The sequence below is a fragment of the Chionomys nivalis genome, chromosome 2, assembly GCF_950005125.1.
Source record: "Chionomys nivalis chromosome 2, mChiNiv1.1, whole genome shotgun sequence".
Taxonomy (NCBI): Eukaryota; Metazoa; Chordata; class Mammalia; order Rodentia; family Cricetidae; genus Chionomys; species Chionomys nivalis.
In genome coordinates, this window is record NC_080087.1 from 68,970,056 (window position 1) to 68,982,111 (window position 12,056).

The following is a 12,056-nucleotide window of genomic DNA, read 5'->3' on the forward strand; positions in this document are numbered from 1 at the left end:
CACAGCATTGGACTTTTTATTTGTTATTGTGCGGTATCTAGTAATAACAATGTTTCACTATTATAGTGTAACTCCATTGTAAATTATTTTTCTGTATTTCTGTTTGGAAACTTTTACAGTAGTGGGCTTCCTATGACTTTTCTGATGGTCATTAGAGGCCTATATAACACCAATCATAGAAAATCAGAAAAGCAATTATCCATGACCTAATTTACTTGCAGAGAGAAGTTAACCTTTTTTTCCTGACCACTCTTATGTTTGCTTTCTGGTAATTTCCTGCTTCATACTTCTTCATTTCTGTAAGGGCAGTAACTTCTTCTCAACCCTCTCTATCTAAACTTCCTCATGATTTCTTTGTTGTACCTTTCCTGTCCTGACCGTGGGAGACACTGGTTGCTCACATTGTAGATTCTGTCTCAGTGCTCAGGACACTAATACTCACTGGAATAAGTATATTTATTTCCATGTAATATATGAGGGATAACATTTACAAATATTCAGTCTCAAACAGGTATAGGCCTCCCTTAGGGTAGGGTGAAGGTAATGTGCTTTCTCACAGGTATGGTGTGAGGATCAGTTAGGCAAGAAATGAGGAAGGCTTTAAATCTAGATTGCAATCCTCAGAATAGTAAATGGAAGGTTAATAAAAAATTAATAGTACATGAAAAATCCATATAGAATTTTGTAAACTAATTAAAATATTGAAAGCCAAATGGAATGGAATAGCTTGCATGAGTAAATAATGCTGCTCTCAGAAGTCAAAGATAGTTAAATGAAAATCTCAGTGCCAAGCAGAAGATACTTCACTCCAGTTGCTGATCACAGAGGCTCCTGGGGCTACCAAGGTTCAGAAAACAACATCATTTGCTGCCATTGCTTTTGACTGACCACCATAAGTAGATGGTAAGGCACTATGGGTGAAGACACATGCACTTTTAGCTGAAAAGACCAAGCTGGAATGAACCGAAAGCTTCCTTCCTACTGGCTTGCTTTCATAGTGTTGGAAAATGCTGTGTAGGCTCCTGGGAAAGGAAGCAAACCAATGTTTGTACCTAGCAGCAACCTATTAGTCTTGAGGATATTGTATTTTCTTCAAAACTAAAGGATCATCAGCATGAAAGTTTATTCTTATTTTACCCACCTTTCTTTGTAGATTGGCAATCAAAGTATATATGGAATATTTTCAGTGACCTGTGTGTTTATTCATTGATTCATTTGTAGAAGCAGAACAGCCATTTTGAAGTTTTAATTTCTGATTGTTTACCTGCCTACTTTTATAATCTTCATTCAGCAACATGTTTAACTGGAAAAACTTACTTACATATATTCCAATTATTTAAACATCTCTGGGTGTATTTAGATTCAATGTAATTGCTTATTATTTGCTTTATTTATCTTTAAAATGCTGAGGATCAACCATGGGGCATCTGCCAGATAAATGCTTAACCACCAAACGGTACTCTAAACTTCTATTCATGAGTGTGTTTTCTCTGCACACAAGCTACACTTATCTGTGTGTCGCTCTAATTTAACACTGATGAACACTAAGCCCTTTTTGATTTTTAGAACAATATTATTTTACATACCAATCCAAGTTTCCTCCTTCTGCTCCCTCCACCTTCCCTAACCCCCCATGGTCTCCTCATAGAGGGTGAGGCCTCCCATTGGGAGTCAACAAAGTCTGTCACATCACTTGAGGCAGAACCAAGGCCCTCCACCCTGTATGTAGGCTGATCAAAGAATCCCTTCATATGGAATGGGCTCCTAAAAACCCAGTTCATACACTAGAGATAAATACTGGTTCCACTGATAGTGCCTCCACATACTGTCCAAGCCACACAACTGTCACCCACATTCAGCGGGCCTAGTTTGTTCATATGCAGGTTCCCCACCTGTCAGTCTGGAGTCAGTGAGCTCCCACTTTCTCAGGTCAGCTGTTTCTGTGGGTTTCCCCAACATGTTCTTGACCCCATTGCTCATATTATTGCTCCTCCCTCTCTACAAATAGACTCCAGGAGCTCAGCCCCGTGCTTAGCTGTGGATTTCTGCATCTGCTTTCATCATTTACTGGATGTAGGTTCTATGATGACAATTAAGGTAGTCAACAGTCTGATTACAGGGGAAGGGCACCTAAGACACCCTCTCCTCTATTGTTTAGATTCTCAAAAATAAAAAATAAAAAAGAATAATGATAATTATAATAATGAGATAATGATGAAATAATAATATCTCCATTGGTGGAACTTCAATCTGGCATCCCAATATTTTTGAGATGTGGCAGACTTTGCCCTTCTCTCTGCTGTGAATTCTTTTTTCACAGTTCACCTTTTCTCTGGGGAAGCTTGGTGTGCACATACCTAAATAGCCACACTGAAATCTAAAGCAAAGATCAGATTTCTACATAGTGATTTCTATGACTCTTAGTCCAAGATACCCACTTCTACCTGCATTCCACCCTGTGATAAGTCCAATGTTAATTATTTTCTATGTCTCTTTTGTTAAATTTTCTTTGTTCTTATCCTTATCTCTGCTCATATACATTTGTCTCTTGTGCCAACATCTCCTGCTTCGGTGACATTAATTTCTTGGTACAGAAAGTACAGTGTGTACTTTTTGAGAATATTCCTTTTTGTGTCTTGATTCTTCCTTTGACTCTTGTCTTCCTCAGTCATATTCCCTCAACATCTGCAGCTAAGCACTCTCATCTTGGGTCTTGGCCCTCTGAAGCAGACTTCTATAGCTCTATTCTGAATTCTGAAGTGTTGTTTCTTTCCTTCTTTGCTCTGAGACATCAGTGTTGTTCTCCCTTCCCTTACTTCAAAGGATAGTTGCTTTTCATCAGCTCCTGGTTTCTCACTAAGAGATTTTAGCCATTGAAGCATGAGTGTCACCCACTAGCTTTTCTCCAGGTCCATATTAGACTGAAAAGACAGTTCTAAGTCAAGGAAATTGCCCCCAATTCCATATCTGTAGAAAGTTTGTCCTAGACCAGTGGTGTGGGAAGTCCTTGTGTACATGTGTTGCTTTTAATGGTTAATGAATAAGGAAACTGTCTTGGCCTGTGATATGGTAAAAGAGTAGAGCTTGGTGGAGAAAACTAAATTGAATGCTAGGAGAAAGAGGGTGGAGTCATGAGGTACCATGTAGCCACTGCCAGGAATAGACAATCCAGAACCTTGCCAGTAAGCCACAGCCATATGGCACACACAGATGAATAAAAATGGGTTAAATTAAGATGTATGAGCTAGCCAGTAAGAACATAAAGGTAGAAGGCCAAGCAGTGTTTTAATTAATATAGTTTCTATGTGGTTATTTCGAGTCTGGGCAGCTGGGAATGAACAAATGGGCTCCTACAACAGACTAGGATCCAAGATCAACTTCTGACTCCAAAGCTCAAACACCTTCAATAGATTTTATTACTCTACCACAGTGGTTCTCAACCTGCAGGTTGCAAACCCTTTGTGGGTTGATTGACTCTTTCATGGGGGTCACATATCAGATATCTTTCATATCATATATTTTTACTATGAATAATAATAACAAAATTATAGTTATGAAGTAGTAACAAAATAATTTTATGGTTGGGAGTCACACCAAATCATGAGGAACTATGCTAAAAATCTACAACATTAGGAAGGTTGAGAACCATTGCTCTAGAGAGATATTTCAGACCCTGACTTCCAGGGTATCCTCCATGATACCCTGGAGTTCACCATGAGCAGTAAGTCATAGAATTAGAGAGGCTATGAAAGACAGACTCTAAAGTAAGGACCCAAGATGATAATATAGAAGAACAAAGGACATCAAAGAATTAAGAAAGATTAAAGTAATAAAAATTTGGCTATTAGAACTTGTGGTAGTTTGAATGAGAATGTTTCCCAAAGGCTCAGTTATTTGAACACTTGATCCCTAATTGAGGAGGCTTGGGAGTGTGACCTTGCTGGAGGAAGCATGTTATCAGGGGTGGGATTTGAGATTATGTGTCTCCATCCTACTTGTAGTTCCCTCTCTCTGCTTTGTGTTGTAGCTAAGCTTCAAAATGTCTAAAAAAGAAGAATATGGAAATTTAATAATTATTTAATTGCTTCAACTTCATACTTCTTTTGGGGTAGCAAGAGCAGTTATTATAAAATGCAAAATTAAATATTAGGCTTATTTTAAGCACCTGAAGCAAAGTACATGCAAAAGAGAGCTTATGGAACAGTGTAAAAATATGTGAGAGGTCAGGTGTAGTGGTATGGGCCTTTAATTCCAGCATGAAGGAGACAGAGGCAGGTTGATCTCTTTGAGGGTCAGGGCAGCAGGGCTATATAGTAAGACCCTATCTCCAAAAGTGTATAAGGGGGAATGTCAGTGGTTAAAGTTAATAAGTGAGAACAAAGAAGATAAAAAGAATAACAAGGATAATAATAATATAACAAGGGTTGTTATGGGAGGAGGAAGAGGATAAGGGTAAGAGGAATATAGGAAGAATGAGAAGAAGAAAAATGAAGAGAAAAGGAAGAGATACCAAAGGGAACAAGGAGGAGGAGAAAAACATTATCAACAACAGGAAAAGTTACATTAAAAATTATGAGGCAAAATTAATGGCATTTGGGAACAAATAAAAATATCTTGTGTGGTATTTGTACAAGAAGCTAAGACTTCCAGTGTCCTCTTCTGATGCTTCCCCAAGTAGTTTCCTCAGTCTCCAAAGAGTGCTCTTGCATACTGAAGTGGTGCATTCCACATCTGTATCATATGATGGACTGTGATCCAGGGTCCATCCTGTCCCAACATCTGTTCACTTCAGTTGGGTTCTGTAAATTTTCCTTCTACCCATCTTTAACTCTTCATGACTGCACCAGGCCTCAGCCAACATCATCAACAGAAGCAGTAAGACCAGGCCCGCCACACCCATCCTGATGGAATTCCCCAGGATGTAATTCTGAAAAACAGGACCTTTGGAAGAAACATAAAACTTCACATGTAGGCCAGCAGTTCAACATCCATACAGGAGCTGCAGAATGAAAGTACTTTCCCATCAACCTTGGCAGAATGCTTTCTGTCTATGTGTCTTTCATTATCCCTGAATTATCACGAGCCCCTTATGGACTCTGCCATTTGACTTTTGCCACCACTGCAGTCTTTCACGGAGCCTCTCTGCTACAGTAGTGTCCTTTAGTGTGTCTTTACCAGGGGAGTGTTAGGAACTCACATCCTCCATGAACACAAACCTCACCGGACACTGAAGAGCCCTGGATTGTGAGGTTATGATATTGTCATATGGGGGAATGGAAAGACTGCAATAAAGACTGACTGCAAATTTATCTGATCAGAGGTGAGATTCTCACTGGCATTTCACTCTGCTTTCTTCTTTCTCTCACTGCTTAGCTACAATAATCCACCCTTCTCTTTTGTCTTCTGAGGACACAGGGAAGATTATAATGCATAGTTTTAAACAATGTCCCTCCTGAATATTCAGGGCTCCTCTCTCTGTCCCTTCACAAAATAATATCAAGGCAGAGCGCTTATTGGAACTCTCGTGTTAAGAGAGCAATAAGAGCCAGGTTGGGGTAAACTATTGAGAATGCTCAAGAGAAAAATTTTAGAGTGGAGACCAGATGATGAGAGAAAGGAGTCACACACAGACCCAGGAACTAGCCAACTGTGAGGAGTTCTGAAGTACTGTTTGTCCTCTGATCATGTCATGTGCCCCCTTCCACAGGTCCCCTAGCAACTTGGCATTCCTGGTGCTTACCTAGTTTGGGGTCAAAAGGACATGAAGAGCTAGGGTCATCAGGAGGTGAGAGGCAGAGAGGGAGGGAAGGTGAGCGCTGGAATGTTCTACAGCAGTGTGCAGCCCATCTCTTTCTCCTGGGCTTTCTCCGATAACTGTGTATTTAATGCATTTATAAAGTTACATCTCTGAAAGGACACCCACTGACACTTCCTGACATTGTATGCTTGTGGTCTCCGTTACAAGTTTAATTCTACAGTTTTCATTCTCCAGAATGGTAATTTATTGTGAAAATTTTGGCATTGTGATAGATTGGGCAATAAGATTGTACACAAGAAAAGACCAAAATAAAATACATTTTCCCCAAATATAGAATCATTAGCATTGCAATTTTTACTACTTTACCTCATCTCCTTTATGCATTGGTAGATAAACAACATACTGAAGATTTTCTGTAGCACGTTTGTATGTCTATGAATTTCTCTATAAAAATGTGAGATACCACTTGGAACTAGTTAAGATACTACCTACATATTTACTGTCACCACCATTACCCAACATTATATTTAAGCATAATAGCTATTTATGTATTTGAAATTCTTTACTGTGTTTTAAAGTTATTAATTTTGAATGTTTTGTGTCACTCTTGCGCAAGTGACCACACATGTCAATGCTCAGCAAATGAACTATGCTAAAAGCTCACTAGCTGTTACTATTTATGCAGTATTTCATAATAACTGTGTGTGTCATTTCTTTTCATGGACTGTGCTGATCTCTGTGTTGCTCCAATGTCATACTTTGTGTGGCAAAAATGCTATCTGTTGTATATTTATTGCTATCATCTGTCATGGTTCTTTTCTCTGCTTTTTACATTTTCTAACCTTCTTTTAGAACGATCCACCATCAAATCTTTGTTTTTGTTTCTTTGGCTCTGAGATCATGCTTTTTGAATTTTCTTTATTACTGTCAGCCATTCCCTCTAACCATGTTTTACTTTCTCTCTCACTTTTTATTCTATGTTTATGTTCTCTCCCCTGCTCTCTCTCTCACCTGTGATCTTGATGTCCAGGGAGTCACTGGGGTCTGACCATTCATAGGGCTGGTGACTGACAGAACCATAGCATCTGTAGGTCCCAGCGTGTACAGTCGTCACAGGAGCTATGGAGATGTTGGCCTGGACACCACCATCATAAGGCTCTCCAATAAGGTACAGAGGGTCCTCTCTTATCCCCTTTCTGAGCAGAATCAGAATGAAGGTCTCGAACACAATCTCTGATGAGCATTTCAATGTCACTGTCCCTCCTGGTTTCACCAGGGGAGCTGGCAGGGCCAAGAGTGAGGGCTTTCTGTAGATCCCTAAGAACAAAGAGGTTGTGAATTTGGGAGTCAAACTACCTCAACAAACTCTTAGGCCTTAAATAAGTGAGGTTCTTTCTCCTTGTGTTTTTCCTCCTTCTTGGTGTCTCTCATCATTTTCTGTGTCTATATTCTCCTCCACACACATTCCTGCTCTCTATGTGTTTTCCTAGCTTTTTGTTTCTATTAGTACCTGACAGTTTTCACCCGACGTGCCCTAGGAATGTGTCTATTACACTCATCTCCCATCGACCTCTTTCTCACTTCATATCATGAAGGAAGAGAGGCAACCTGGAAGACTGCACCTCAGACTTGTTTCGCAAGCTTGTTTCACATTCTTTTTGAAAAAGTGTAATCCATTTCAGGCTGCAAGGATTAGTAAAAACAAATGAGAATAGGTTCCTTAAGGTTCTCCCTTTCTAGTTCTAAAAAGGGTCCCTGCCATGTCTGGACCCCGTGAGAGCAGTGGACAGTCTTAATCTGGTGGTAATCTCAGTGCACTGATTTTCCTAATATCAGGACATCTCTACTCTTCCCTCTTTGGCTTTGGTAATGTATCCTTGACTTGTGTATCTATGTTAGACTCCAATTGTTGCTGTAACAAATGGTCACAAGTATGTGGCTTAAACTGAATACAGGTGTACTCTAGATGTCCGAAGTCTGAAATAGACACCGCTGGCTTAAGTTAGGTGTCTTTAGTGCTATCTTTCTTCATGAGAGTCTGGAGGAGAATTCATTTTCCCCTCCAAGTTTCTAGAGGCCTTTGATTAGACCCTTTCTCCATCTTCATAGCTGACTGTACAGTCTCCCCCACAGTTCACTGCACTGACCTTCAAACACCAGCGCCAACTCCCCTTCCTCTGATTTAGGCTGTTTGGGTTATAAGGTATTGTCTGCCCTTTTGGGGATAAATTCTAAGACCCAGACTTCCGTATTTTACCTGAATTTTCTTTTAATATATACCAGGCCATTTTATCTTAATATAAAACATATCTGATGTTGGATACCTCATTTGTGAAAAATGTTTAACTAGGATGAAAGTTTTAGAGTTTGAGGGTCAAAGGTGAGGCAGCTCTTCTGTTTATTCTCTGATGAAGTATGATTTGCCACAGAGAGTAAAGGAGCAGAGAGGGAAGCAGCAAGTTATAAAGGGAGCAAGCACTTTATGACTTTACCAGGGTTGGGTCTATAGAGATGGCTAAAAAATAACACCTGCTCTTCCATAGGATCTGAGTTCATTTCCCAGAACCCACATGGCAACTCATAACTGCCTGTAATTCCAGTTCCAAGAGATCTAATCTCCTTTTCTAGCCTCTAAGGGCACCAGAAACAAATATTTGTGCATATGCCTAAAATAGAAAGGGAAATTGCAAGGCCCCATGAGAGATAGAAGTTACTGATAACTTCTGAGGGCATGGGGTACTAGCTACACCCCTTTAACATGCCTATATACCAACACATCCTCACTATGGGATGAGCTCTCAGCACACAGAATGTCATAACACAAGCCACAGGCAAACCTTTGAGCTATAGGCTGTAGACATTCAGTTTCCGGGTGTTAGAGGGATGGTGGCAAATGATGACTATTGTCCTGTACCCCTCAGTACTTAGTCCCCTGTATTTAATTATCCGTAACCTGAATCTCTTAGAGATGTCCTCACTCTTCTGATGGAACTCCCACTGACAGTTCCTGTAGAAATATTTGGATTAGAAATATTGAGTAAGGAATTACTCCTCTGCACAAGGAGCCCTCTTACCTGTGACCACAATCACCAGGCTATCACTTAGTGCTGATGATCCATAAGGAGATTTAGAGTAGAATCCCTGGCATCTGTAGATCCCTGCATGTTCTGTGGTCACGGGGCCTATCAGAAATCTCTGCTGGGACTTCAAGTTCTGCATCTGGAGGATGTGGCCCCTGTGTTCCTTGAGCAGACTGAACATTTCGAACCCAAGCTCAGACTGACAGTGCAGCACCACATGCTCTCCAATGCGAACGATGGGGCTTGGCCAGGCAGACAGAAAGGGCTTCTTAGAGTCCACTGTGGGGAAAAGGAGACCCAGATTTAGAGGACAAACAGAGAGGACCCTCCCCCTATGTGTTCAGCATCCCTTCTCCTTTCCATGTTCCCAAGGTTCTTCCTGATCAGTAGTGCCCAGCACTATGCATTGGAACCACTCACCACAAAGCTAGCCTTCCTGTAACAAAAATGTGGTCTGAGAATTTTGAGCAAGTACTTTATAAAGGAATCAATACTTTTGACAAAAATGTCATTTATATGTAAAAATAAGATGCAGAACAAGGCCCGAGTTGAGAACCCAATACTATTATTCTGCTAAATGAACACAGTAAAATGACTACCACTAATCTGATTACAAGGGAAGGCCAGTTCAGACACCCTCTCCACTATTTCTAGGAATCTTAGCTAGGGTCATCCTTGTGGACATCTGTTGAGTTCCCTAGCATCAGGTTTATTCCTAACTCCATTATGACTCCCTCTATGGAGATATCTCTTTTATTGCTCTCTCACTCCATCCCTCCACCAACTCAAATATTCCATTTCCTCGTGTTCTCATCCCCCATATATTCCCCTTTACCACCCCTCACACCTGGTGTACTCATAAGATAGCATCTATTTCCCCTTCCCAAGGCAACCCATGTGTCCCTCTTAGGGTCCTCGTTACCTAGTTTCTCTGGAGGTGTGGGTTGTGGGAGGCCTTACCCTTTCTGAAGAGTGGATGGGAGTAATTTGGAGGAAGGTTGGGAGAGTTAGAGGAGGGGAGGGAGGGGAAACTGTGGTTGTATACAAAATTAATAAAAAATATAAAAATGACTACTACTGACTTATTGCTATACACAATAGATCACAGCATCTCTCAACTCTCTTCAAGAAGACTCTATAGTAGATGGTAATCAACACAAGGAACACCCCCCTCCAAAATAAAGCTGGTCAACAAGTCAAGAACTAAATATTGATGAGTTCTCATCCCCAAATCAGACATTTATATCTCACTCCAAGACTCGGGGATCTTTGTGAAATAGGGGATGAAAAGATTGTAAGTGCCATATATGGTAGACAACTTCAAGAAAATAGTTTTAAAAACTCAATATGGCAGGTGCACATATGAACCCAAAGAGGTTGTGGCAGCTTGCATAAAACCTGGGCAAACCAGTCAGACAGAATTTGGTACATACAGCAGAAGGCAGACATGAAATGCCAGCACTAGCTGGGAAGGTTTTAGCATTTGGTGGTTGTTGGAGAGGGAGAGTCGGTTTCCTTTTAATGATATGATACCTGGTAGTCTGACCAACACCAAGACTAACACACATTGGAATTGATGGCAAAAGGTAAAAAGAACTAATCACAAAGTTGGGTGGGAAAGAACTGGAGGGTTTAGAGTTTGGTAAGGGATAGTATTAAGAGGGTTAAATACTTTCAAAATATGAAATTTCTAAAGAAGTATTAAATATTTTAGACAGGATCTCTCTAGATAGCCCTGAATGTCCTGAAGCTCACTATGTAAACCAAGATAACTTCAAACTCAGAGAGTTTTGCCTGTCTTTGGCCCTCAAGTCCTGGAAATAAAGACATGTGCCACCACACCTGTCTTATAAAAGTTGTTTTTAAAATTCAGAAAAAGATATCAAATTTTATGTGAATAAAATGATGTTGCTAAATATGAGAAAATATTTAAAACAGTCTACATTGTACCTTCCTGGTGCACAATCCCTGATTCTCCCACTTCTCCTGGCACAATAGCAGCTGTACTTTGTGTGCAGTGCCATCGTACAGTTGCTGGGAGGCCTGTGATCCCTTCTGGTCCTGCAGGAGCTGCTCTTTCCAGCTCTGCTTCCCTACTTACTATGCAGTGAAGCCTACTCCTGTAAGATACCTTGCTTTCTTCCATTCCCCTCTATTTCCCTGTACAGCTTAATTTAGTGAGTGGCAAAATTGTTGGGTGTGTGGGAGCTATCACAGGCAAGTTCTCCAGGCACCCCACTTTCCAATTCAATAGAAATTCACCCACAGGGATTCCCACATTCAACTAATGAGCTGTGTGCCTCCTGCTCTCCTGTAATGGGAACATTGTACTTGGTTTGGCAAACAGACTTACCAACTTGTGACCAGATGCCTTGAACCCAGATGAACCCTGCAAAAAAAGACTCATGATAGTTGATCCATGTCCTCACAATGCTTGATTTCAATTCTTCCTGCTTCTGCCAGGTCTGTAAGCCTCTGAAGCCATACCCTATTGTGTAAAGATTAACCAACCCTCCAATCCCCATATACCTGGGTATCTCTGAGACTGTATTTATACCCTTCATTCCCAGAAGGACTCACCAGAACATACCACAGTGAGCAGTGTGAGCATCATGGTGCTGCTTGAGCTGAGAGAAGGCACTGCCCCAGTAAAAGCACACAAGATTCTGTGAATTGAACAGCTTATCGTGTTTATCAGTTGACCACAGCATCAGGTTTCTGGTGCCAATGGGCTTCTGTTGCCTTGTAAGCGACAGAGAAAGGAAGATGGTTTGTGTTATAGCTCTTACATTGAAGAGTTTATGTCAGTAACTGGAACACATTTTAGACCGAATGCTTTTTCTGAATGATTCAACAGAATAATTGTTTGAAATTTTATCTATTTTGTTGTTATCACCTAATATTCAATTGTTCTTCATAGACAGACCTTTAAATATCAGATAGATTTTTTATCATCATCATCATTTTTATTATTACATTGCAACAATAACAATAATTTTCCATGCTGATATCTCTAGTATTGGTTCAAATTAAAAGCATCTAATTCTCAAGGTGATTATGCAAGTATTCATGAACATAGAATTTCACCTTTAAAGAAAATAACCAAAAATGCTATCTTGACATTTATAGCATGATTTGGAGTTTATTTTATGACTGACTAAAAAATATCTTCCATGAATGGCAGTGCATGCCTTTAATCTCAGTACTCTGGGGGCTGA

The 12,056-nt window shown here is 40.3% G+C and overlaps 1 protein-coding gene across 1 annotated transcript in view; it reads right to left on the reverse strand.

Annotated features, from left to right (window-relative positions):
• Nucleotides 1-12,056, reverse strand: part of LOC130868061 (leukocyte immunoglobulin-like receptor subfamily A member 6) — a 101,170-nt gene that overhangs the window by 26,376 nt on the left and 62,738 nt on the right. The window contains exons 3-5 of the mRNA XM_057760299.1: nt 8,833-9,117; nt 6,770-7,075; nt 4,883-4,941 (exon numbers count right to left, since the gene is read on the reverse strand). Of these exons, the coding sequence (XP_057616282.1) occupies nt 4,883-4,941; nt 6,770-7,075; nt 8,833-9,117 (650 nt within the window). The remainder of the gene's footprint in view (nt 1-4,882; nt 4,942-6,769; nt 7,076-8,832; nt 9,118-12,056) is intronic.